The 26403-nt window shown below is 37.5% G+C and overlaps 2 protein-coding genes and 1 pseudogene across 2 annotated transcripts; 1 reads left to right on the top strand and 2 right to left on the bottom strand.

Annotated features, from left to right (window-relative positions):
- Positions 1-4962: 4962 nt before the first annotated feature.
- Positions 4963-16401, bottom strand: LOC120004281 (brefeldin A-inhibited guanine nucleotide-exchange protein 2-like). Its single transcript, XM_038853583.1, has 11 exons — positions 15215-16401; positions 13980-14297; positions 13134-13479; positions 12615-13037; positions 11461-11753; positions 10876-11149; positions 8751-9256; positions 8275-8596; positions 7733-8114; positions 6894-7579; positions 4963-5909 (listed from the first exon to the last, which is right to left on the bottom strand). The coding sequence occupies exons 1-11, from the start codon at positions 16399-16401 to the stop codon at positions 5298-5300; spliced, it is 5349 nt and encodes a 1782-aa protein (XP_038709511.1). The 3' UTR covers positions 4963-5297.
- Positions 16402-17569: 1168 nt separating this feature from the next.
- LOC120003933 (pentatricopeptide repeat-containing protein At1g01970-like) lies at positions 17570-21805 on the top strand. The gene is made up of 3 exons (XM_038853089.1): positions 17570-18565; positions 20382-21221; positions 21411-21805. Exons 1-2 carry the CDS (start codon positions 18095-18097, stop codon positions 21156-21158), a joined length of 1248 nt encoding a protein of 415 aa, XP_038709017.1. The 5' UTR covers positions 17570-18094; the 3' UTR covers positions 21159-21221; positions 21411-21805.
- A 237-nt stretch (positions 21806-22042) lies between these two features.
- Positions 22043-24652, bottom strand: LOC120003931 (annotated as a pseudogene).
- Between the last annotated feature and the right edge of the window lie 1751 nt (positions 24653-26403).

Here is a 26403-nt window from a genome sequence, read left to right as displayed (position 1 = left end):
AATGTCTTCTATATATAATCTATATCCCTCCTCTTAGTAAATTAATGTAGTTGAATATTAAGTTGTATTTGAAAAAACAATTAAAGTTGGTGATTGGATGAAGAAGAATCAAAGGAGTAGGGGGGTGGGGCAATCATGTCTCTCTCTCTCTAACAAAGACAACCACCATGATATTTTGCTATAAACTAATATTGATAGTGCAATTGCATATATAAGAAACCAAAATAAGGTAGAAAGTATTGTCTATTGAATAATAACATCAATACAAAAGTCATGGTTATGACTTACATATGAATCCACAAACCACATCATTTTCTATAACGTTGTAAAATGTTGCCCCCACTACTTGTCTTCTAAATTAAATACTAAAGTCGTCTTAATCAGTCATCACCAAATGATTTCCCTATAGTTTTTCCTTGTATATATTTTGTAATATCATTCATATGTATAATACAGGTCCCAATTGGGTATTGACTTCCATAAACTAGTTGCTCATGTTTTATAATTACAAAACAAGATTTATCTAAAGGAGAAAAAACTCTGAAAAACTATCAATATTAAAGCCGTCATGGGCTTTACTCTATGATTTTTCTTGACTCAGTAACAGTAAAACGTGTTTTAAAATCGTGAATCCTAGCTAGAAGCTCCTTGGAGCCTATGATGAGTTGGGCTTAAACTTGAAAAAGCAGACAATATCTTACAATAGTTTGAGAAAGTGAGTTCATTGGTGTTTCCTAACAGTGGTATCAGATGGAGGTTGTTTAGCTGGAATGTGGGTTTTACATGTGTGGCACCTTATTTCACTTGGTGTCTGGTGGGCTTGACCCCAACCCACAAGTGAGGGAGAGATTTGTTGAGAAAATTCTCACACTATTAAAATAAAGATATAATGAAAATGTATAAGAACATGAGTTTTCTTGACACGCGTTTTGAAGTAGTAAGCCCCTGAAGATCTTGAAAAGCCCTGTGATGGGTTGGGCTTAGACTTGGGATATCGGATAGTATCTTACAATGATAGTCAAGTTTGGACGAGAGTCGATTTATGTTTCTTAACATAAAGGAAATAATTGGCCCAATTTTTATTGGATAATTGACATATAGCATTTGTGTTCAAATGAACCAAAATAGGAAAACTCTGAATTAATCATGATATCATGTATTGCAAGGATTTTTTAAAAAAGCATTTGAGCTTCTTGAGGGATTGGCATTATCAATGTTTGATCAATTAAAACATTTTTTTTAAACGTTGAATGTGGTGAAAGCTAATAATTAGTTGGATTTTCAACAGAAGCATAGTCTTCCCTTTAGAGAGAAGAAAACTAGACCAAAAGCTTGCTTTAGGAAACACCCTTGCAGCTTTGGTGCTAATGCTACAACAATTAACTAATATACTAATTAATAGCTTTATCTTACTAATCAACACTCTCCATTTTCAATAAACAAAACAATGAATCAGTCCGATTATACTTTTGAAATTAACAATTTGTTTAAATTACTAAAGTTTTTTCAGTAATCGAGAACGACACCTTACAAGTCGTCATGCTCGTACGTAAAGAAATTTCTCATCTGACGACAGGATAATTAGTTGGATCAAAATCCAATGCATGACCATAAAGATATTATTCCCAATAAGAATCAAACTCAAGACCTCCCGAGTTATTACGATATAAGAAACACTAACATACACTTCAAAGTGGTTTGAGATTGTTGTACCCATTTTCATGTCTTCCATGGCAGGCCAATCCAAAGCTCTACTTCATTAGTAAAAAAAGATCAACGATAATATTTAAATGTAATGAGTAATAATCGATCTGCCGACCAAGATGGGGTTACCATGTGAACGATAGTGATCGATTTGGAATCATTTTAGTCATCACTCCACCTGCTTAGCTAATTAATCAATTAATTAATTCGATTAAGTAAAATTTTTATACCAAAAGCTAGTGTGAATTGGTTAGCACAATGTCAACCATTTCTTTTTCCCATTTGATAAAAAATACTATTCGATAGATGCTTCTCTTCATTGTCTGTAAACCCTTATTTTTTGCCTCGAATGTTGTCGTGAATCCATTAACCATTTGGGTGATAGTTTAGCAATGAATATTTATTTCTAGAGCCAAATCCACATAAGACACGGATTTTGATTCCCATTGAAAGCAAATTATATGATGTCATGATTCTTGCTTACCAAAAAAATGGATTTAAAACCCTTATTTTTTTGCTTTAACTGTTGTCGTGAATCCATTAACCATTTGAATGATAGTTTAGCAGTGAATATCTTAGGGGTCAAATTCACAAAAGACACAGAGTTTTATTCCCACTAAAACAAATTATGTGGTGTAATTCTTGGTTATCAAAAAAAAGTATTAAATCCATTTATGAACACTTTCCGCCTTATTTTCTTGGTCTAATATTCATGGAAGAACCTTTGTCATTAAGGGCAAACAAGTTTCAAACCGACCCATTAGACTGATTTCCCTAAAGTAAATATGCAATTAAGCATCATATGAAATCTATGGGGTTTAATTATTGAAAGACTTGGATTAAATTCTGTTTGACCATATTTTTTGAGATATTAAATTATTTCACATTATCCAACCAAAATAAGGTATTATATGGGGCAAAGTACAGCTGATATTCATGGATAACTTAAATTAGAAATTGTGTTCCTACATATTTGGGAGTGCTCATAAATAATTTATTATTTTCTTTTGGCATCTACAACAATTTTATGAATTTGGTAGCAACATTAAATTTTATAATTAATGAACAGTAGTTAGTATAAAATATTGTGGTTATTAATACTCAGTACTACTTTTATGTCTTGCGCATACCAAGGATTGTTCATTTCCATGGACAATGTCAAGAATCTTGTAAACGTGATAGGCTTTGAAACACTTTTTTTTTTTTTTTTCCCGTGCAACCCACCTAGTTATCCATGATAAACTCTGAGTCACATGAAAGCTCCTCCAACCTCCACAGGTCAAGTGAAACCTGGGATGAGTCCCAATGCAGAAAGATAACGCAATGTGACATTCGCAAACATAGAGAGAGCTAGACAATCCCGACTAACATAACCAATCAACTTAAGCCGGCCATAGTTTAGTGAGACAAATGATCGAACACCTTGTTCCTCTTTTGGAAAATCTACGCACTCAGTCTACGGCCCGTAATGGAGAGGAAGCTCAACCCAAGTTTTGACTGAAGGAGCGAGAGAGGACTCGGAAAGAAATAGTGGTGGAACTGGAAATGGCGGTTGTTTAAAGGGGTAACAAGAGCAGAAATTATTGATGGTATTATTTATGCGCTACTCTTTTTCATGTAATATTACTCTGGTATAGGCTTTGGATTCTCTTCTTTGAACTAGTAAATGTTAGTGCCCGTTTGCTATGGCGTGTGGTTACTCTCCACGCCATGTCGAATTGGGACGGAGAGTATTCTAACCCTTTCCTTCCTCCTAACTTCTACTATTTCCTCCAAACACCTAACCAACGTATTTTGCTGCCTATACTCTAGTATAAATCAACAGCGTATACCATGTACCAAACAGATCCTCATAATACATACATAGCGAGAGAGAGGTCAATAGTTCAATAGACGATAATATAGTATATATTACCATAGAATTTGATCAAGTCATGTTTGTCAAATACCAGATGAATTGATAAACAGTGTAAAAGTGCCGGCATACCATATCTTACTTAGTAAGCCTTGTGTTCTTCAGTTCTTCCGCAACCAGAGAAATGATTGAATGAGTTTCTTCTTCTTGGAAAAACAAGTTGTTGAATTCTCATGCTACAAACCCATTGTGTATGATCATTTCAAACTCAAGTCAGGTAGACAGGTACCCTTGCTTCCCATGTGAAACACAAGGAGACAAATCCAAAATAATATATGTATATTATCATAAACAAAAGAAATAGCCAGGGCCAGAATTTCAACCTCATATCTCCAGTCAAAAAGAAAAGAAAACCCTCATATCAGTCCTACATCAGTTTCATAGCATTTCTGCGGCATTATATAGAGCAGAGACTAGAGTTCACAATGCATGGTTGCAGAAAATCATAAAACTTCAAGGCTTGATAAACTGATAAAAAACAAACCAATAATTCACCAGTAAATATAACTAAGTGATCAAACAGTTAAGTGGTACAACAAAAAGGGAGATCAAGACACATTGCCTTGAAATGGGTCAAACAATGGTATACAGCAATAAAAAAAAACTATGGAAACGCATTTCTACCCATTTGTCATATTTCCTGAGATCCTACCACTTGAACATACAATCTGACCTTATTTATATGTAGAGAATAAATCCTGCGAACATCAAGATGCACTAAATTATAAAGATAGAAAGAAAAAGAAACAGAAAAGATGCAATCAATCATGATTTCCAAGTTCAAAGCACAAATAATTAAAGAACTGAAAGAACATTAAAAGAGTTTGAAATCAAGATGCAAATATGGGGAAATCAGAAAGCAACAATCACAATGAATATTTAACAGAGTTTTAATGTAATCCTTCATACACCAAGACCTACCTTTTCTTGATCTACCAATCCCGAACCATTTGTATGAGACACCAGATAAACAAGAAGTTGTTTGCCTATTGGTAGCTCCTTAGAAGTTCAAACAGCTTGAAGGTTTGAATCTTCCTACACACTAAAAACAACCAATATTAAAATTAAAATTATTCATCAAAAAGAAAAGGAAAGACCACTAGATCAACAAAATTAACCAGAACTCACTGTCATATTTGACTACAAAGAAAAAGACAGACCATGGCGAGGAAGAAACTCTCTATATTGCTGTATCTTCAATTCAATATCTAAAGGATATACAAATACCTGTCAATATGGATATCCCCCAAGTTACCCATTCATCGAATAAAGCATCAGGTGACAACTGCAGAAGAGTCGGTCAAGGGCATAGATTTGGACATTACGAGTGCGAACAAGCAACACCAATTAACAGAAGTACATAACCAGGAAAAGCTTATAGCCCTGCACATGTAGCAGAATCAATTCTTTACAGGAAAGTACTTCTATGAAATTCATTTGTTGAAAAAAAAAAATTCACTCGCATACAACATCAGAAATCCCGCAGAAATCTGTGAACTGTGCTTCTAAACAAACTACACAAGGATCAGAAGCAATATCCAAAACCATCATAACCCTCAATACTATGAAACTAAGCTGCAAAAACAATTACTATAAAGAAGACTGGATAAAATGGTAACTACAGACTTCGACACGAATATCATACATCTCCATATACCAAAGTCTGAGCTCAACAACGTTAACATGAACGAAGCAAAACAGGCCCCACTGTTAAGCTGAGCATATCACTCAGAGCCACCTGGACCTCATTGGAACCATGTTCACAACTTATCAAGCTTGAAAGAAGGGGAAAGAAGCAAGTCAGGTTCTTTTCAAATGAATTCTCTCCTAAACTACAGATGGCCTGGAGAGTTGCCACAATAAGAGGTGCGCGGGCCGCCAATTCTCTTCGTTTTCCAGATCCCAATGGTATCAACCAACGGGGATGCCCACTGACAGATGATTCAGCTGATGTCCCAGAGGAAGCAATTTCAATGTAAAACTGCAACACCTCCCTGCATAGGTCAATAAGGCAGGACTCCACCTCGCCCTCATCATACCTCAGAGGCCTATCAAGCATAAGGTTCTGTAGAAACGTGAGGCAAAACTGATACGACTCATTCTCAAGGCGTAATAGGGGAGGGTCTTGCATTTGAGTCATGGAACCAAACTCCTGTAGCTTTGAACGTAGAAGAGTATCATCATTGATCTTGTTAGCGTGGGATGCAACAACATGTAAAGCATCAAAAAGAACTAAAGCGCTTTTTGAAGAAAGATGATATCGATACATGTTGTATATCTCCATAACCGCCTGCCACATTGAACAAGAAGATATTCAAAACCAGTGCCCTAAGAAACACAAACAAAAACAAAAACAAAAAAAACCACACAAACACAAAGGGCATCATTCATGTTGATTGTGTATACATAAATTAAAGATGGAGGTGTCAAAATCCTTTAATTAAAGCCATGCTTCAGAAGTTAAAATTGTAAATCTCAGTTTCTATTACATGTAAAGGCATATAAAGCATCCGCTGTTCCTACATTTCAACAAAAATATCAATCAATTTCAGAAACTATAACTGAGTGCACTCAATTTCAGCAACTCCTACTATTATTGAAAAAAATGTTCAACTCCTGATGATTTACAAACATCGGTGGTTTTATTTACTTTTTTAATAAGGCTCGCAACTAGGCAGGCAAAAGGGGAATCAAACTTGTGACCTCGTGTATGATGTGATAGGGAAGTTGCCAGTTGAGCCACTGGCTATCCTACCTTATTAGATGCATCACTCTTCCATTGCATAGAGTAATAGGAACCAAGGCCGGGAAAGAACAAAGACATAAACAAATTGAAACCTTACCAAGCTCATGAATTCAACAATTACATTATGCGAACCATGTAACTCACTTGACAAGAACACAATGGTGATGCAGAGCGTGTCATGCATATAGTTGTATATTTTGTATATACAGAAAATTTTGATGAAGGAAATAATGTGAAGAAATGGATATATTCATTTGCAGTAAGTATAACTTCAAGTGAACATGGTATGAGCAAAGATGGCAATGCTATGCTATGAATGAAAGCAAAGAATATGATATAGATGTAAAAGGATAAGCACAGCATGCAAAGTAAGAAAAATTGAGTGGCAAAGACGACACAACATTATGAAGCCTCGAGTAGATATATACAAAACATTTATGCGGTCGATGACAATGTTTTGGTTAAGGCCAACTGTTGTTTTGATAAGGTGTTCGACAGTTTCATGGCACTAAAGCATAAGGAAGATACCTGAATCAATAAAAGTTGAACCGCAGCACGACATTTTGCGTCTGATATAGAAGCATAAAGATGTTTTGTCCTCAGGCTCTCCAAATCATCATTAGGCATGCCTGACTGAGTAGAGTCTCCGTTACTTTGTCCAGTCAAATCATGTTGAGAGCTTTTAACTATAGTCTCTCCATTAACAAGGTAAGAGAAATCAGGAAGTGTTGCATTAGCAGCTTCTTTTAATGACAAAACCACTTCTAGCCACTCATCCTCAGAAAATAGTTCGCCAGCATTGTTCATTAAACGAACAAATGCAGCAATACCAATGCCAGCAAGACTCTGGTGCGGACGCCTGATAAAGCTCACCAAGAGCATCAGCACCTTCCGAAGTAGAGGACTGACAGTACTATAAAATTTGACAAAAAGATCAACTACTAATTGAAGGGCCAATGTGCATGTCTCATATAGCCATGCGTCTTGATCAAGGTCACCCACATCAGTATCAATCCCCTGTCCAGTTGAAACCTCACCAGATGGATCTATAGCATGCCGCACATAGTCAAATATCGGGAACAGAACAGATTCAAACACACGTTCCCATAGTGGAAGTGAGAAAAGATGACCATGGTTACGCAAAGTATCAAACAGCACCTGTAAGGCACTCTTCCTGATTTCTGGTCTAGGGTCAAAGCTCAGTTCTGATAAGCCTGCATATGCAAGAGAGCTAATTTCAATAGTTACAGAAAAAAACTTAGAATTCAAAAACAGAAGGCAAAAAACACACAACCAAGCCTAGAAAGTTGAGCAAACTCAAATGTGTTTTACAACATGAAAAGTACCAACTCAAGTTGTTTCCTTACCAGCCAACAATGGGAACCAGAAATATAAATGATCCTCCTTGTATGTCATCTCTCCATTCTCTAGTTTTCCATCTTCTCCTGTATGAGGCGATGATGGACTGATCTTTCCCAACCCATCTCTGTCCTTATTTTTTGATGAGGAGTCAAGATCTCCTTCCGCTAGTTTTGTGGCACAAAACTTTAGAAAAGCAATGGCGTTGAGGCTAATGTCTTTATTAAATCTATTATTGGTAAATGCAATTAAGCAATTCACACAATCTGTAAAGGTGGTGGTTTCAGTCTCGGTGATGTATGGGAAGTAATCTCGTATAATCTTCTCAATAATTTCAAAAGCAAGGAGTACAATGTTTTTATGGCCATCATAGGCAGCTGTTGTGAAAACCTGGAAAAACATTTCACAGAAATAACTATTATATATAATGTGTCAAAAATGAGTTGCGACAAATAACACAACAAGCAATACAATCTAAAATTAAAACGATGATCACTTGAATAAATCAAGTGTTTTAAATAAAAAGTAGAGTTTTTGAATATTCCAATACCATGAACATACTCTTCCATCCTGATTTTACATTGTTGACACGAGATAAAACCATTTGGGAGACGCATCTGATAATCAATTCTCTGATTTCAACTGCACCACTTTTCCGCATTACAATGACAAAAGGCTTCATAAACTCATTCTGAAAATTATAATTAGCCAACTCTTCTCGCTCTAAGAATTTCATTGACAACTGTCGTAAAGAATCCATTGCAAATATCGCAATTGAAAGGTTTTCAGAACAGCCAATGGACACAAAGAATTCAGAGAGAACATGCCATATGCTTGACCAAACAAGCCTAATTCTGTTCATGTTATAATGCCTGTAAAAAGGACAAAAATGTTTGTTATAGAACTCCAAATGGCTTGGGATAGAAATAAATCAAGAAGACAAAAACAAGATGATGTACAAGAAGGGAAAACAAATACGTAGAATGAAATTTTTCCAATGAAAAATAAAAGTAGAATGATTCTTACGCAATCTCAACAATCTTTGTTAGGCTGAAAATCCGTGGATCAGATGCAGAGCGCAGCTCCTCCATCGAAACCTTACAGAGAGCTTTGACAAAGTCTATAATAGCCTCACTATTCAATTTTTTACTCTGGGTAAATATGCGATTCATTTCAGAGCTTCCAACTTGTTCTAACATGTTTAAATTCGAGACCAAGTTGTTCATTTGTTCAGATGTGACTGTTCCAGCAACATTGCCATTGATACCAGCACTATCGTATGAACCTCTCATCACAGCAGCAGCAGCATATTGCATCCTCCCAGGCCCCTTCTTTTTTAGAACAGGAAGGACGGTTGACTTGGTTTGTTTAGACTTTTCTGACCCATTCTGAGGGAAACCAAAAAATGTGGCATCTGGAGGAGCACCCTCTCCCAAGAGATGCAAATGCTCAAACCGTGAAACACACATCAAAATATGCTCCCAAGCTTCTTGTAAGTAATTCCCATCTTCTTCAGCGATCGTAAGAATAGCCTAGAAAGCATAAATACCAGCTTATTGAGGAAAATGGTTAATCATTTGAAATATCAGATTTTTTGAAAGCATATATATATATAAATTATAAACACCACATAATATTATATGGAACCATTTCAAAATAATTTCTTTACTCTCTTAACAGACACAGTCAATTCAAAAATATCAACAGTTACCCTCTTAAGTCTTACCGGATACAATGAACTCACAGCAGAGTTGATCATGAGATGCTCAAGTAACAAATGCACAAACTATCAACTATGGCACATCATGAGTAAAATATTTGGTAGGAAGAGCAATGAACTCCCTTTCTCTTACTGCTTTCCCTATTCCCTATATAAATACTCTTCTACGAACTAGTATCTAAAGCTCTGCAACAAAGAACAATTTTCAGGTCAGGGAATGGTATAGTCGCTCTCTAGCCATGAATGGAGTAACTGTCAGCACTTTCTTTTCTCAATTACGAATTCTCTGCAAACACAAGCTTCTTCTTTTTTTCTCAAGGTGATCATGATATACAGGTAGCCACGGGATGGGTCCAGGTTGAGAACAGCTTTGAGACCCTGCTTGGATATCACAGCAGTCAAGCTAAACATTCCGAGCAGAAGCCACCAACAGGCAGGGAGGAGAGAATGGAGCAGGTAACTTTTTTACTTATTACCAGGTGAAAGTTTGATCATCCAGGGGAGAAAATGTGCAAGACTTTTTTTAAAGTTTTTTGGTTAAAATAAAAAGATTAAAAATGACAAGCTTCCCATTCTGCATAAAAGCATATCACCTCCTACTTTGCGACAAGCTTTTAACATCTTAAATCTTATTTTTGAAGTACCTCCATAAATTTACCAAACACATCCTCAGTGTTTTATTGCTCTATAAAGCGTTTCATCGTCAGCCCACAGCAGTACCAAAAAAGCACCAAGGTGAAAATTTTGGATGATGGCTAACTGCATGTTTCAAACCATATGGACAGAAAGGAACGGAAAATGCTTGGAAGATTTGAAATTTAGCGTGTGAAATATAAAATAATTGGCAATGGACCCTCCATTTTTTGCTCTAGGAGAAACTAGATAAAAGATGTAGAAACTGCAATAGAAGCCTTAAAAAAGTTCCTGCAGTAGACTTCTTCCTGCTCTGCTTTAACTTTACTACAATTCCCTTTATCTTGTATGCTTCTGGTCTAGCTGGGCTGCGCAGCCTTTTTTTCCCACTACCAAAATTGCTTATGAACCAAAAATTTTTGTTCTTTCTTTTATTCTCATATGCATCACATATTATGTATTGCACTAAAACCAGCTGCAGGAAGAATACGTAGAACCACCCTTCAAAAAATATAGAAGTTCGCAAGAGAAGCAAGAGAGCTATGTTATAATAACAATGACATGACTAAAACCAAATATTCAAATGATTTATGACAATAAATTACTAAAAATAAAAATGACAGTATAATTTTATGACTTTGCACATTGGAAAATGACAGTATACTCCCAACAAAGAAAAGTAGACGTCACCAAAGAAAGAAGGAAGCACATCTTTCCATAAACAGGACATCCCAAAATTATCCTAAAAGTAAAACCAGATGAAATTTCAGGTTCAAAAGACGAAAGAAAAATACAAACCTCAATGGCATAAATGTTTCTCTGCTTGATATCACTAGGAGTGTGGAGAGATGTAAACTTCCCTAGTGAAGTCACAAAAGCATCCCTATGTGTCTTCATGGACATAACAGCAGTGACGTGGATTGCAGAACGAAAACCCTCAAGACACTGGGCTATAACTACTTCATCATCACTCTGGTCAAGGGGCACACTGAAGGCAGCCAGCATTGGAGCCCAGCATACCTCAATCATGAATCTGAGAATAACCACATCTGTTGCGGCATAATAAACTGACCTACAAATTCCCAGGCAAATTTATATCAAAACAAGTATTATAAAATAGGGGTTCCTTCAATAGAAGAAAATACCACAAAAGCTAAAATTAAAACTCCTGTAAGATTAATACAGTGCCATATTACTTTAGTCATTCCCCAATTAAGTTCTATCATGAACCTTTTCCCGTAACCTTCGATAAATTGGAATAACTGGTTTCGATTATACCCATGCAAGTCTTACAAGTATAGGGCAATGAATCAAAGTTTTAAGGCACAGAAGCAACTGTTTATGTATCGGACAGTAAAAACGTAAAAGTTTTGGAGCCCTTACTCAGACTTGCGAGCTTTTTCTTTGAACTGTTCTTGCACGTGTCTAATAAGATCATCACTTGTCCCCATATTATTTTCTTCACCTCGCTTACGAATCACAATATTCAAGATACTGTCCAAGCCTAGCAATCTGTTTGAGTTCACTGACTGCTTCTGCTGGAGTGGTAAATCATCATCTTTCATTTTGATCTCATTTCTTGATATCCTATCAAACAGTGATCTCAAATACTCCTCTGCTAGATCTTTTCCATCATCAATGCCACGATTATTTCTTATAAAAGCATCCACTGACATCTAGATATCAACAGAAAGAGCCAATAAATTTTAAAAAAAATTTAAAAAAATAGCACCTTAAAACTAGGAGTGTCTATTCGGATTTCGGTTATTTTTTAACCGAAACCAAAATGTCCGAATTGATTCGGTTATCATATTTTACAATCCGTAAACGGAAAATATATGTATGATAACCAAACTGAAAAAACCGTATTTTTTCGGATCAAATCGGATCGGATTTCTGTTTTGCAACTAGCAAAATGATCATTTGACGGGGAAGCATCATAAGTTCACAACATATACATTTTTTCCTGACAGTTTTTAAAATAACAGAAATTTATTTAACGGGAAATTGCACTGTTTTATTTCATTTCAAACTGTTCAGTGTGGTAGATTTAAAGACCCCACAGATTCTCCTAGAAGTTGACCCCACTCTGTTCTTACAACGAGAAAGTGCAAATCTTCAAGAAGGTGATACTGCATCAAGGGTGTCAACCACTAGATGTGCTGAATGGGCGCATATGTACATGCACAGAGAATCCAGTGCATCAAAAACACTAACTATGAAAATAGTCACTATGACAATATAACATAGAATTATTTGAATAACTGAACCTTAAGTATTTGGGCCTTAAATTATTTGAATAACTAAAACTATAAAACATAACATCTTATTTGGTATTGGTTTTTTTTTTTTCGGTTATATTTGACATCGAATCTAAAAAAATATCTGAAAAAATCTACATTAATAACCGAATCCGAAACTGTTAACCGAAAAACCAAATAACCACTTCGGATCAGTGTATCGGTTGCGAATCATATTTGGACACCCTTACTTGAAACATTCTTCCCCAATTCAATAAAATGAGAATTTGAGCTCACCTTGTTCTTCACCATAGGATTATGAGCATCAGTGTTGAGCAGTATGACAGAGAAAGCAAGGACATAAGCAGTGTCAGCACTTGTAAAAGCCTTTCGGTTACATTTACAGTAACACTCAGCAAACTTCTCCATTATTCGATCAATTTTTTGAGCCTCACCAGGCAATCTAAATCCCTGTAAGAATGTTCTGATTGCCTCATCAAACTCCATGCCTTGGAAGTCAAAGGAATCCACATAGGCATGCATTACTTTTAGTGATAAATCTTCCCTTTCTCCAAGAAAATCACCTATCAAAGTCTTGTTCAAACCAGTTGCATTTTTCAGAAAAGCTACTATCTCCTCTGGTGTGTTCCCAACCTTATTTGCATTAATAAGAAATTCGATTCCCTTCTTAGGCTTCCTATTAAAAAGAGAGATACCTTCCTGCCACAAATTTTAAATTAGATTCCTCCTGAAACAGCAAGCTACGGATAACAAGGAGATCAAACTGCTTACTTCCCAAACAGTGAAATCACTTACCTGAAGTTCAAGCTTGTAAGCCCGCCGTTGCTCTATTGTTGAGACATCATTAGCTTCACTGGAGGCTTCGGAATGAGAATCTGAACCATCAACATGCTCATCACTATTTCCATTCTCCATGGGAAGAGTTCCAGATTCAGGAATGTTCTCAGATGTGCCTAGTTTCTTGGTAGAATGAGGGTTTGGAATGCGCAACTGTTTGTTCATCCAGTCCCCCATTGACTTCAGAATGGCGACTAAGCACTTCAAAGCTTCAAGTTTCATGGTCGCCTCCTGTGGTGGCAAAAGTGTTGATGCTGCACCAGGTGGAACACCTTGAGCTGTTTTAAAGAGTCCATTCACCATTCTAGAAGAATTCAAATTAAATGTGTGAGGTTAAGGTAATCACGCTCCGACCAATTAAAGATGTATAAACAAACACCAAGTAAGCTGCACGTGAGACAAGCAACTAAGGCAGCTCGGCTCGAGTGTGCACTCCTCTTTTCTTATCTTGTATGCTTAAAACAAATTCAAGCTCAATCAAAAGCTCTTGTTTCACATTTATTCCAAGACAATACATTAAGGAAAACATATGGTTTTTTTTTGTAAAATGTGAGACCGTTAGGTGTGATTTTTCCCACAGTGCTGAAGTAAGCTTGAGAGACTGACAAGCTGTAAGATAAAGCCCAATGACGCTTTTACTTTGCTACATTTTCTGCAGCGAAGCTCTAAGCATCCTCTCAACCTAGAGCCTCGTATTGCATTTATAAAGCTAAACTATATAGGGGCTAATAGCATTTCCAACCAAATTGTTGAGCTGTTGTATGCCGAAGTGCGACATCTAAAGGAAAAAAAAAATTAACATACCTCTCAAATATGTTCGACGAATTGACATAACAATCATAATTTGTAAAGATATCTACCAAGATCTGTGAATCAACACAGAGCTTCTCCAAAAATCGAAGAACAATCATCTTCTGTTGAAAGTTAGGCTGAGCAACATTCTCCAGAACTCTGAGAACAATCATAGGGAAAAATACTCCAATCTCTGCTTTTAATCCAGCTCTGAATCTTGACACAAGACTTATGAAAATGGAGCAAGAAAGCTGGAAAACTATCATAAGAGTTGAAGCACTGTTCTTCAAGAGCGACAGGCACAAATACTGCTTAATAGCACCTATAAACCTGTTTCACCACAAGCAAATTCCATTAACCTAAATTACGAAGAATCCACAAAGCAACATAGAAAAGTAAAGAAAGATGTTGAAAAATTCAACACACACGAAGAGATACTTTATCTTCAGAGTTAATTGACTAAAATGGTCAACATCAAAGTTAAATTATTGGTAGCAAAGTTTGAATTGTCAGCAGCCCCTAAACAGGGATTCCCATAAGAACCCAGTGCTGTCAAATAGGGAGCAATTTAACCCAAAGCCATAAAGACAAGCCAAAATCTTCCTCGCTTTTGATAAGCAATGGGTTCCATATAAAATTGATCCCTATCCAGCGCTGAGAAGAAACAGATTGTAGCTGAAACGAAAACACTTAAAGAGTATCTTAAAAGTTAAAACACTCCCTTCATTATCCTTTCCATGAAATAATATCTAAAGAGACGATAGGTTTATAAAGTACCAAGTCCAGTCAAGTTCTACGAAGTTTCAATAAAAGCAAGGGATCCAAGGAGAGGTGGTAAAAGTGCGAGAATTACCAGGAAAGACATTTGCCTATATCCCAAGTATACCAAAAAAAACTTCACCCAAGTAGAGGAGACTGATAAAACAAAACATTGCTCACACCGCCCAAGAAAATTGTAATCAAACTTCAAGCACGTGATTTAATGATCAAGACTGCACATGCACAGGCACAGGCACAAGAAATTGCTTGCTTCCCCTGTCCTTAATTAATGCATTACCCATATAAAACCATGCAAGGACCATATATCACATAAAAAATAAAGAATTTACTCAACAATTAAAGTAAGTATGGGAGGGAGTAAATTCTAATGAAGAAAAGGGGGCAAAAAAAAAACACAACGTTGAAAACCATAGTCACAGCCCCAGCATTCAATAGTCCCAAACATATTAGCTCACAGATAACAATACCTTTCACTAGTTATAAACACAGCTCCAGCATTCTCTAACAAAATCTTCAACAACTCCAGAGCCACAATCTTCCCCCTCATCAACTGGGGATCCACCAATGCCTCCTTAGGGGGTGTCTTCATAGACAATTTACAAAGCGCTCTAAAAACCAAGAAAGCATCCCTTCTCAACTTATTTCCAATCTGTACCTCCAAATCATCTTCTCCCTCGGGGTCTCCATCCGCCAACTCCCCTTTCCTCCCCTCCAAAGCGGTCTTATACATACTAATCTCCCAATACTTGGCATCCAGCATGTCCTTATCCGTGGAATCTAACAAATCAGCCGGGTTTGTGGTCTCCACGGTGGTAGTCTCAAATGCACCATCATGTCCACCTAAAGAAACCTTACTAGGCGTCCCTGAATTCAAAACCCCATCAATATCCTGCATGATTTTCGTAATAAAACCCTGTACAAACATCGTCATTGACTCGTCTGCGTCTGATTCTTCAATTGGCTCCATTAGTTCAGCAACCACAATAGGCTGAATTGGAACGGTCGAAGAATCCGCCTCCATCCTTCTAAACACAATCACTAACATCTGGATCAGTGACGCTTTTGCTGTTATTTGGTTTACCACATTTTTGCTCCCTAAATAGATATCATAACAAGTCCTCACAATCTGCAACAAGCAATCGCCGTGTATCCTCAACGAAATTGAAGTAACGGCTGATAAAAGCGCCTTCAGAATCGAAGGCTCAATTGCTTCATCACCTAAATCGTGGCATTTACAAACTGATTCAATCAATTTCGACAACAATTTCGCTTCAGCGCCTCCAGTAGGATCAGCCTCACCGCGCAGGTACCCATGGGCGATCAGTTTCTGGATGCAATCCACGGCTGGATCAACGATCTTTACAAATCCAGTGGAGCAAGCATTGATAAGAGGACTGAGAATGGACTCGGATTCAGCAAGTGAGTACTCAACAGGACCGCCGTCACAGAGTGGACCTGGAAGAGAGCTGTCAGGCTCCGAATCTGACGGCGACGTTGGAGACTGCGACTTATTTGGAGAAGCGAGTATCTCAAGGACCGATTTGCATTCGTGAGCTAGTTTCGAGTGCTTGCGCCATGACGCGTTCTTGATGATCTTGTCGAGGGCTGCGGCTACCACTTGTCTCAGGCGGGAATCGGCTTCCGAAGAAGCCATTCCCGATTCAGGACGTGCACTGACTTAGCAAGTGTCAAAGATCTGGAACGACAAAAAAAAATCGATTGAACACGAAATCCAGTGAAACGCTAAGGTTGTTGGCGCGGACGACTTGAACTCGCTTAGTTAATGGCGGCGGGTCTACGCAGTGAGACAACACGCCGATTGGCCTGGTTTCGATCGCATTAAAATCTCAGGCATAGAGGAGGAAGTGTGAGGGGGAAGAGTGCGACTGAGATTTAGATCGCGTTTTGGTTTTGTTTGCTTTCCTGAAAATTGAGTTCTGAAATCAAGATGACTAAACAGCCCTTCAACTCTCTTTGTCAAAACCGCCTCGGAGCGGCGGACGATGAGGGTAGTTTAGGTGTTTCGTAATCATTACTCAATGCTTTTGTGCTAAGCTTTGATCGGCGGAATCGTCGTGGACAATCTTCCCGGCAATTCCTACACCTTGACGTTATTTTTTTGGTTCAGTTTTTAAAAAAATATATATTAAGCTTATCTGGATTAACTGAAGATATACACCAAAATTATGGTTTTTCCCAATCAGTATGAAAATATATAAAATTACACTCTTTTTTTTTAATATCACTAAAAAATATGCTTCACATTAAAATCGAATCACAGGTACACATATGCTTAATTCATTCGATTTCCAACTGAGCTACTTCTCGTCGATAGAATTATACTATTAAGAACCGCATACAAGAGCTCTTATATCACTACCAACTATTCAAATGAAATTATTTGCTTATATTTCAATCATTTGTTTTGTAATCAGGGGTTTCTCAACATCAATAATAAAAAATAATAATTATACTAGGATCATTTTTTCTTTGGGCATACTAGAATTAATTAAATTAAGGGTTTTAGTGTTTTTTTTTCTGAAAAAAAAGATCAAAGACCTGATTATATTAGGTCATCTAATAAATTGAGTAACTAAGACTCGTACTCGGCTATTTAATCCTAATTTTGACAAAAGGTCTTTAATGCTTAAGAAATCTTGGATTACAACTTGGACTTGGCTATTTTTTCTATTTTGTGCCTCAAAATTCAATATGAATTTTCTAATTCAAGTTCTTAATTTTGATAATTTTAAATTTTTTTTTATTATTTAGTCCCTAAGTTTTAAATATTTCTGATAGAGTTCTATGGCCTTCAATTTTCCTTTTTATCTTCTTACGCGATGGAGAAGCTATGTACCAGCTCTCCCCTACATACGCGCCCAAGCACAGCCCTTATCTTCAAAGGCCTCTCACTCCTTCCAAAGTCTCCGCTATTTAACAATCACTGTCCCTCCGAAACTTTGTAATTTAGGGTTTTATACTACGTCTTCAACCTTTCTCTCGCCTGCTGGTAATTTTGTGGTCAATTTTGGTTTGAGATCAATTTTCATCTAAGAAATATCAAATTTTGTTGCCAGTCCTTCGTAATTTTTCGGCGATTGAGTGTAGCGGTTAATAATTTTTTTCTGATTAGTTTAGTTCATATGCATTAATTTAGTTGTATTTTGCTATTTGTGTCAGTGCCCAGTTTGGATGATTTGATCTTTGTTTCTTCATCATATGATATATTTTGTTCGTATTTGATTTTGGTATTGAAAAGTTTATTGATTTTGTTTAATTTTCTAAAGAAAGATGACTCCTGATTCGTTTTTCTAGTGGAAGCCCTTTATGCATTTTGATTTCTGACCATGGTTGTGGCTACCCATGCTTTTAATATTCTCTCTTGTTTACACTCACTATCCCCATCAACCAGTGATAATAGAAGGTTCAGTTGCCATGAGTCTTGGGGGAACTCATTCTTACTTCATGGAAAGTCAAATTTTTTCTCCTGTAAACTCAATTTTGTCCCAGCATTAGCTGTTATGAACAATGTAGAAGATAGAGAGGTGACGGAAATAGAGAAAGATAAACCAAGGTATAGGTGGCTTGAGGTCGGTCCTAGTATTACAGAAGCCCAAAAGCAGACCATATCTCAACTCCCACCAAATATGACCAAGCGATGCCAGGCATTCATGAAACAGATAATTTGTTATGATCCTTGGAAAGGCACTTTTCTGGATTTGTTAGCTGTGTGGGTGAGATATATGAAGCCTAGAAGAGCTGATTGGCTTGTGGTTCTTAAGGAATTAAATAGGTTGGAGCATCCTCGTTATTTTGAGGTATTTCATCTCTTTCCCCATTAGACTATTTGCTGATACTTCTTTCGGTTTATTAGTGGCTTACTTTGATTTCTTGCTCTAGTTTGTGAATTTCATGGACAAAGTTTGGGGGATGGAATTAAGACTGCATGGGAAGAAAATGAGAGGAGATCTCACTTTCTGTAGTTACTTCTTTAATTTAAAGTTATGTTCTTTTCTTTTTTCCTTTTTTTTATTGGTGAGGGTGGGGGGCATATTGTGTATTACTTGAATTCAGTTACTCAGATGCTCAGATACTTTACTCTATTGATGATTCATGATTGGCTTGTTGTCGCTTACCTACTTTGCATCTCAAATATTGTAGGTCTTTTGTCTAAGCACTTCCATAAGAGTTGATTTCCCTAGCTATGGTTATAATTTACAATGTATATCATGTCAACTGTTTTCTTCATTTTCTTTTATTTTGTTTTCTTCTTGTTGAGTTGTACTGAAAATAGGCGAACTTTTTGTTAGTCCTGCACAATACTACGAGAGTTCATAAATATTATTTCCAGAAAATAGCTCCGTAGAGGTATTGAACTATTGAAGATATTCTTAAATTGGATTGTGAAAGTGAAGATGCTAAAAGACTTGGTGAAACAAATTAGCCCAACAGTATTGGACCAGCAACCTCATGTTCCTCATTCATTCCTTTGAGAGGATGAGTTTTGATAAGTTTCGAGGTTGGAGTAACCTGGGTCATGCCACATTCCTTTGGGGATCTTGTAAAATGTTCAATATTGGTGGGTTGTTTCTGATGATTTGCAAGTGATGAAGGGTCGCTTTATAAGCATTCAGTGGCTATCTTCTTCTTTTGTTTTCTGTGCTCACTCAAGCATCTTCCATCTTCTCTTTGGACTTCCGGAAGTTCTAGGTTTTTTCATGAATGTGGGTCTTCATCTTTATTATTTTCTTGATCTTCTGTCAGCCCCATGTGATGAAACTTCACAGTTATCCATTTAGTCAAGTTTTTTTACTTTTTCAAGGGGGGAAAAGTGGTTGAATTTCTCACTGGCGAGTTCCAAGCCAGGATCCAACCACGTTTCCAACTGATCCTCTTTGATGTCCTTGAATATGGGAGCTAAATTAAGCAAGATATCATGCACCCCTTTTCTGTTAGGGATAGCGACTTTAGGTCTTGCCAAATATTGTTTACATGCTACCTTTTCATGATTTTATATGAATATATCGGCAAAGCAACCTCAAAGTGAATTTATATTTTGTGCCTCAACAATAAAGTGACATGTAGGCTCAATAAAGAGATCTTGGTTTGTGCAAACTGGGAAAAGTGTCATGGTTTTAGATCACTTGGCGGAATGTTAAGCATCTATGACTTTACAATACCTCTAGAATGACATTCTCTTCTCCTAAGGATTATCATGTCCGTGTTTTCTGTAGGACTAGGATCTGAGATGCATAGAGTTAGGTTCTATCTGTTTTAAGAAAACATTTTACAGGAAAATGTTTGTGGTTACCAGTGTTACTACTGTCAATCAAAAGTAAATTAATGTAACTTATCTTTGATCTATAAAACCTTCTATTGCCTTTTGCGCTAAAAAAAGGAAAAGAAAATACTTCTGATGCAATAAATGGTCAATTGCTTGTAAAAAAGAATTTGAGTGCTCAGTAACTATTTGGTATCTCAGTAGCCACCATCTGTTGGTTAACTTGGTCATTGACAACATCCACCAACTATCTATTTTGCATGTGTTTCTTTAATCATTGCTAAACACCAAGTTTCAATCGTGTAGATCCTCTTTTTCCAAGTGGAATTCTTAATTATTGCTTCTGATCTTAGGTGGCAGAATGGGCCCTCCAAGAAGAATCTTTTGAAGCTAATATTCGTGACTATACCAAGTTAATCCATGGATATGGGAAGCAAGGTCGAGTTCAGGATGCTGAAAGTGTTCTGTTAACCATGAAGAGGAGAGGCTTCATTTGTGACCAGGTGACACTAACTGCCATGATTGACATATACAGCAAGGCTGGCAATCTTAAGCTAGCAGAAGAAACTTTTGAAGAGATGAAGCTCGTTGGCCAACCATTTGATAAAAGATGTTATGGCTCAATGATCATGGCCTACATCAGAGCTAGAATGCCAGAGCAAGGGGAGGTTTTACTCCGAGAAATGGATGCCCAACAAATTTATGCAGGAAGTGAAGTGTACAAGGCATTGTTGAGAGCATATTCCTTGATTGGCAATGCTGAAGGTGCCCAAAGGGTCTTTGATGCTATTCAGTTTGCGAGTATTCCTCCTGATGTTAAGCTGTGTGGGCTTCTTATAAATGCCTATCAAATGGCGGGTCAAAGTCAAAAGGCATATGCTGCATTTCAAAATATGAGGAGGGCAGGCCTAGAACCTAATGATAAATGCTTAGCTTTAGTATTGAGTGCTTATGAAAAGGAGAACAATCTTGGCAGGGCCTTGGACTTTCTAATGGATTTGGAGAGCAGTAGAATTATTGTAGGAAAAGAATCTTCACAAGTGCTGGCTAGATGGTTTGGCAGACTCGGAGTGGTGAAGGAGGTAGAGTTTGTTTTGAGAGACTATGCCATGGGGAAAAATTTTTGTTGAGCTCCTGATTCTCGTTGCCATCTGCTTACTTTGTCTCGTTGCCTCACGGTAATCACAACCCATGTAAGTGAATACTAATACTCTCATATTCACACCCTTATCTCAATTGCCCTAGAATGCCAATAATGCAGAAGGATGGTCCTATATTGTTTTCAATATGCACTTATTCTAGATCATCTATTTAATCTTGGATGTACACCTATTCTATGTAGTCTACTTATTTGTTATCTTTGGTGTTTGCCATCGATACAGGATACATCTGTTGTCACTCGTAACGGCCAAGATTTCTGGAGGTAAATCTATCCCTTACCTGTCATAGTATTTATGAGCCTCGACGTTTGTAGATAGCGGGATCCATTCTGTCATACACCTGTAAAAGGTGTTCCTTTGTGCTGGAAACTCGTGTGAGAATGGTGCCATGTTGCTGCTTATGAAACATGCAAAGGCCATTGGAGTCGGATTGGTCACTATATTCTGTTGAGTCTCACTTCCCAGATTCAGAGGGGCTTCCGTATTAGCCTTGTGATGGAATTGTGAACAGGCACTTGTATGCTAGATTGAGTTGAATCCAGTTGGACTTTGTTTCTGAAGGCCAGTCATATGTAATACGACGTATCTGTGCTAATAAAATCATTGAATTATTTGTATTTGAGATTGCTTCCTGCAAAACTTTTCAGCCTTACACTAGAGAACCAAAAGAGAATTTGGAGAAGAGATCAACTACAGTCCTGGAGAATATGTCTATCAAGACAATCATGAGTAAATTCGATAAACTGTTTGTTACACAGTAGACAGCCCTGTAAGATGCAAGAAATTCACCGCCAAGACAACATGGGGGAAAAAACTGCAAAATAACTACTGATGCAAAATTGAGGATACAAATATGTTCCCGAGAATAAGTCCCATGCATCTCATTATACATCAATAGGAGCAGAAAAGCAAGATTGCTTTCCTAGTACATACAACAATCCCACAGTACACGGAAATAGCTATGTTCTGCACTGACTGCGTAAGCCCTCTAAGAATTACCAATTATGGAGCACAGAACAATGTCGACAAATAGTCACAAATGAAGTATGTGCAGAGAAGCCAAATAAATTACACTTTACAGAACCAAATGCAGCAAACATAACAAGTAGCATGTGAGAAATTCCAATCTTCAGTATAAATTAATATACAGTGCATTTCTTGTTGTGAGGCATGACAAATGGGCAAAATACAAACTCAATACCAAGTTAGACTGGGTTAACCAGGCTGCTAGGACTCCACACAATTTCCCCGCGTCTGTATCCACTCTCTCCACATTACGCATTGGAATCCAATCCACAAGGAGAGTCATACCATTTAGGGTTATCTTGGTAGAAACTATCAACCTGTATGCCAACAAGACCTACATCATGTCTCAAGGGCTTTGTTAGTTTAGTATCTTCACATTCAAGAATGCTCTTCTCGTCAAAATCACTGCATTTAAACCACTTTTCCGGCTTACATGACTCGCAAATCAGGTGTTTCTGACTTCCACACTCTGCTCTCATCTGCTCCCAAGGAACAACATCCGCAAGTGACTGGCCAAAGCTGTCTTCATCATCTTCGACTAATTCTGCCTCCTTCCCATCCACATATATCTTACCATTATGTTGATCGCTCCAATTCACCAAATCATTTGCTCCCACGAGCACATCATCAGGATGGGGCTTGTCAGAAAGCAATCCAGCACTCTTCGAACCATCTTCCCCTAAACTCCCAACTTTATTTACAACATCAAACAAATCCCGAGATACAGAACCCAACGACTCACGTGGGATTTTACCAATTCTGCCTTCTAACAACCCAATTTCCATCCTCAAGTCCTGCAACTGCTGCAAAATGGAAAATTTCAAATCCCCATCATCTGTCCCCAAATACCCAAACCCATTATTCTCCCCATCCTCACGTACCCCATAGACCATTTCTTGGTCTATCATAAATCCACCTTTGTGCCCCACAACCCGATGCATAATCCTAGCATTACCATCCAACGGCCCTGGCTCATGCCCGGAATGCACTGCATACAACTTAAACACAGCCATCCCCTCCTCTTGATAAACAAAAGTCTTGTCCTTCTCATTATAATTTGCGATGGGTACTATTGCCCTAATCCTAAATCCACATCCACACCTCTTTGATACATAGGGATCCCTCTTCAAAATCCTCGACTTCTTTGCTGCAGGTTCACCTGCCCTGTGACAGGCATAATCCTTAACCTCTGCCATAAATGGCTTATACCTAATGTACTTCTGCCTAATGCAAAGTACTACCTTATGCTTAGCTGCCAATTGTTGCAATCTATTTGGTACCTCTTTAGCTGGTACATCCAAAGACTCAGTGTACTCAAACCTACGTCTCTTACTTCTCGAAGTTGATCCTGAGGAGGCTGAGCAAACAGGACAAGAAGCAACACAAACCCTAATGTAACTCTCTGGTATGCCATAAAATTTTGCTCCTACAGTCCACACTTGTTTAATTCTCTCAATAGTTTCTTTAAGCCCTAAGTGCTTCAAGTCCGCGTCGCCATGAAAACTCATCACAATGTCTTGCCATTGGTTAATGTGAGAAACAAATTGTTGAGAATTGTTCTTGAAGCAGAGAAATTCGTTACCAGATTCAGCGTCCACGTGAGCCGTAAGCTTGTCCTGGATACGCTTCCACGCCGTCAGATACGCGGTGTCCTCAATCCTGTCCTTCCACACGGAGCGCCACGATTTCAGGACAGACCTCGGCGTCGCGGCTCTGATCTCGGCCGGTGTCGCGAGTCTTTGTTCAAGGATGCAGCGAATCATGAGCGAGTGTGACTCGGTGTTGAAAGTATAGAATTGGGAAGATATGTGCGGCTCGGGGCTACTGTACGCCGGAGGGTGAGGGTTAACGTAAGAGTTACTTTTACTGCCGGGATTATAATCCCCCAGGGAATCGGGATGATTGGGGTGACTCTGTGATTCGTCGTTGTCATCGGAGGAGTGACTCGGTGAGTCGGAGGAAGACGAGCGAAAGACGACGATTTCAGGGAGGGAAGAGAAGGGCGGGTCCCGGTCCGAGTCCGCGGGGTTGTTGTCTTGAATGGAAGGCTGTGATTGGGTGACCTGGGGAACCGGTGGTGGCCCCAGACCATGTTGATCGTGATGAATGTAGAGGTTATCTTCAATTTTCTGGGAATTCATGGGAGAAGAGGGGGCTTCGAAGAGGGGAGGTGAAAAGAACGGTGAAAGGGAGAGTAGAAGGGCTTCTAGTTGAACTTGTTTTCTTTCCAAGCGTGGTCAGTTTTCTCTGACATTTTCTCGGAATCCAGGGTTTCTCTTTACCTTCTCTCTTCTGTTTTTTTTTTTTAATTGTTTTTTTCCTAATTCTTGTCTTATTTCTTTTTTTGAGTTTTTTTTTTAACATATTCTTCTTCCGCCATTTGTCCTCCTAAGATAACTTTCAAATATACGGAAACTACCTGATATTTTTCTGTTTTATTGACTCTATTATTTGTGATGAGTGATAAAATTATATTAAATTTGTTTAAATAGAAAAAGGATCAAGAGCCCATATATAGACTATAGTTTCGTAAGTAATTCAATCCATCAAAAAGTTATAAATGTATACATGACATTTATCTTGTTCTAAGGTGAATGTACATTTTATATTTATCTTGATTAATGCGATGCATTAAATACATTAATTTTTATGATATATAAATTTGATTTTTATATATGATTGATCACATGCGGACGTCCCTAACTTTATAATTATAAAGACTCGTTGTTCTATGAATCAACGGGCCCCATCTATATGCATTTTGCATTTTAGATGTATTATGTATGCATTTTATCATTATTGGGTCCAATAGGTAATTGTAGGTTCTTATAAACGCATGAAGACTCATTTTAAAAATTGTCAATCTTAAGTATTGGTTGTAGAAAACACCTCAAACCACAACCCATAACCTATGGAAACTCTCAAGCATAGCTTAAAATATAAAATTTATCTTTATAATACATGAATTTGATTATTGACAATTGGTCACATGCGAACGTCCATAACTTTATATATTATGAATGCTTATTGTTTCTGTGAATCAATGGGATCTGTATGCATTTTACATTTTATAAGATGTATTGTGTATGCATTTTGCCATGACTGAGTCCGTGGGCTTTGTGTGTTGGCACGTGTGTACGGCTCCTGAGGGCAGTACAACGTGTGGCATAGGAGGCATGTCCACTATCCCACATAAGACAATGCTTGAGGGGAAGTGTAAAATATAATAGGTCAAACTCTCAAATTAGTAACAACCGATTTTCCTTGGAGTGATGATACCAAATCATATAAAAACTCCGTAGTTAAACGTGCTTCTGCCAGAGTAATATTGGGATGGGTGACCTCCTGCGAAGACAAAGCCGTGAAGGCCAGTTGGGCCCAAAGCGAACAAAGTGTTACCGGACTTGAGGGGGCAGATTGTTACAGAGCCGAATAGGTTGTTGTAGGTTCTTATAAACACATGCTCATTCTAAAAACTATCATTCTCAAGTATAGATTGTAGAAAACACCTCAAACCACAACCTATAACCCATGAAAATTCTCAAGCATAGCCTAATATAGAAAAAATTATTCTTTCTATTCTTGAACTAATAATACTTGCATCATTTGTGTCCTAAAATCTTAATTTGTTAGTTCAAGTGACGGAATGATCCTACATATCTTGAACCTTCCACCAACTATGACATTATTCTGACATGAACCCTACATATAGTTTTCTAAGTGACTCAATCCATCAAAAAGTCATAAAGGTGTACATGACACTTGTCTTGCTCTAAGGCGAATGTGTTTTGTATGTTCATTTTGATTAATGTGATACATAAATACATTAATCTTTAAGATATGTGAATTTGATCAATGAATTTTATTTTTTATAAGACTAATCATTAGCGGACGTCCATAACTTTACATATTATGAACGTCTATTGTTTCTGCAAATCAGTGGAGCTCCCAACTGTATGCATTTTGCATTTTAGATGTATCACGTATGCATTTTGTTATTATTGGGTCCAATAGGTTGTTATAGGTTCTTATAAATGCATGAAAGCTCATTCTAAAAACTCTCAATCTCAAGTATAGGTTGTAGAAAATAACTCAAACCATAACCCAAAAGTCATGAAAACTCTTAAGCATAGTCTAAAATAGAAAAATAATTATTTTTATCCTTGAACTAATAAGACTAGCACCATTT

Source organism: Tripterygium wilfordii, chromosome 8 (assembly GCF_013401445.1).
Source record: "Tripterygium wilfordii isolate XIE 37 chromosome 8, ASM1340144v1, whole genome shotgun sequence".
Lineage (NCBI taxonomy): Eukaryota > Viridiplantae > Streptophyta > Magnoliopsida > Celastrales > Celastraceae > Tripterygium > Tripterygium wilfordii.
This window is presented reverse-complemented; position numbering and strand designations above follow the sequence as displayed.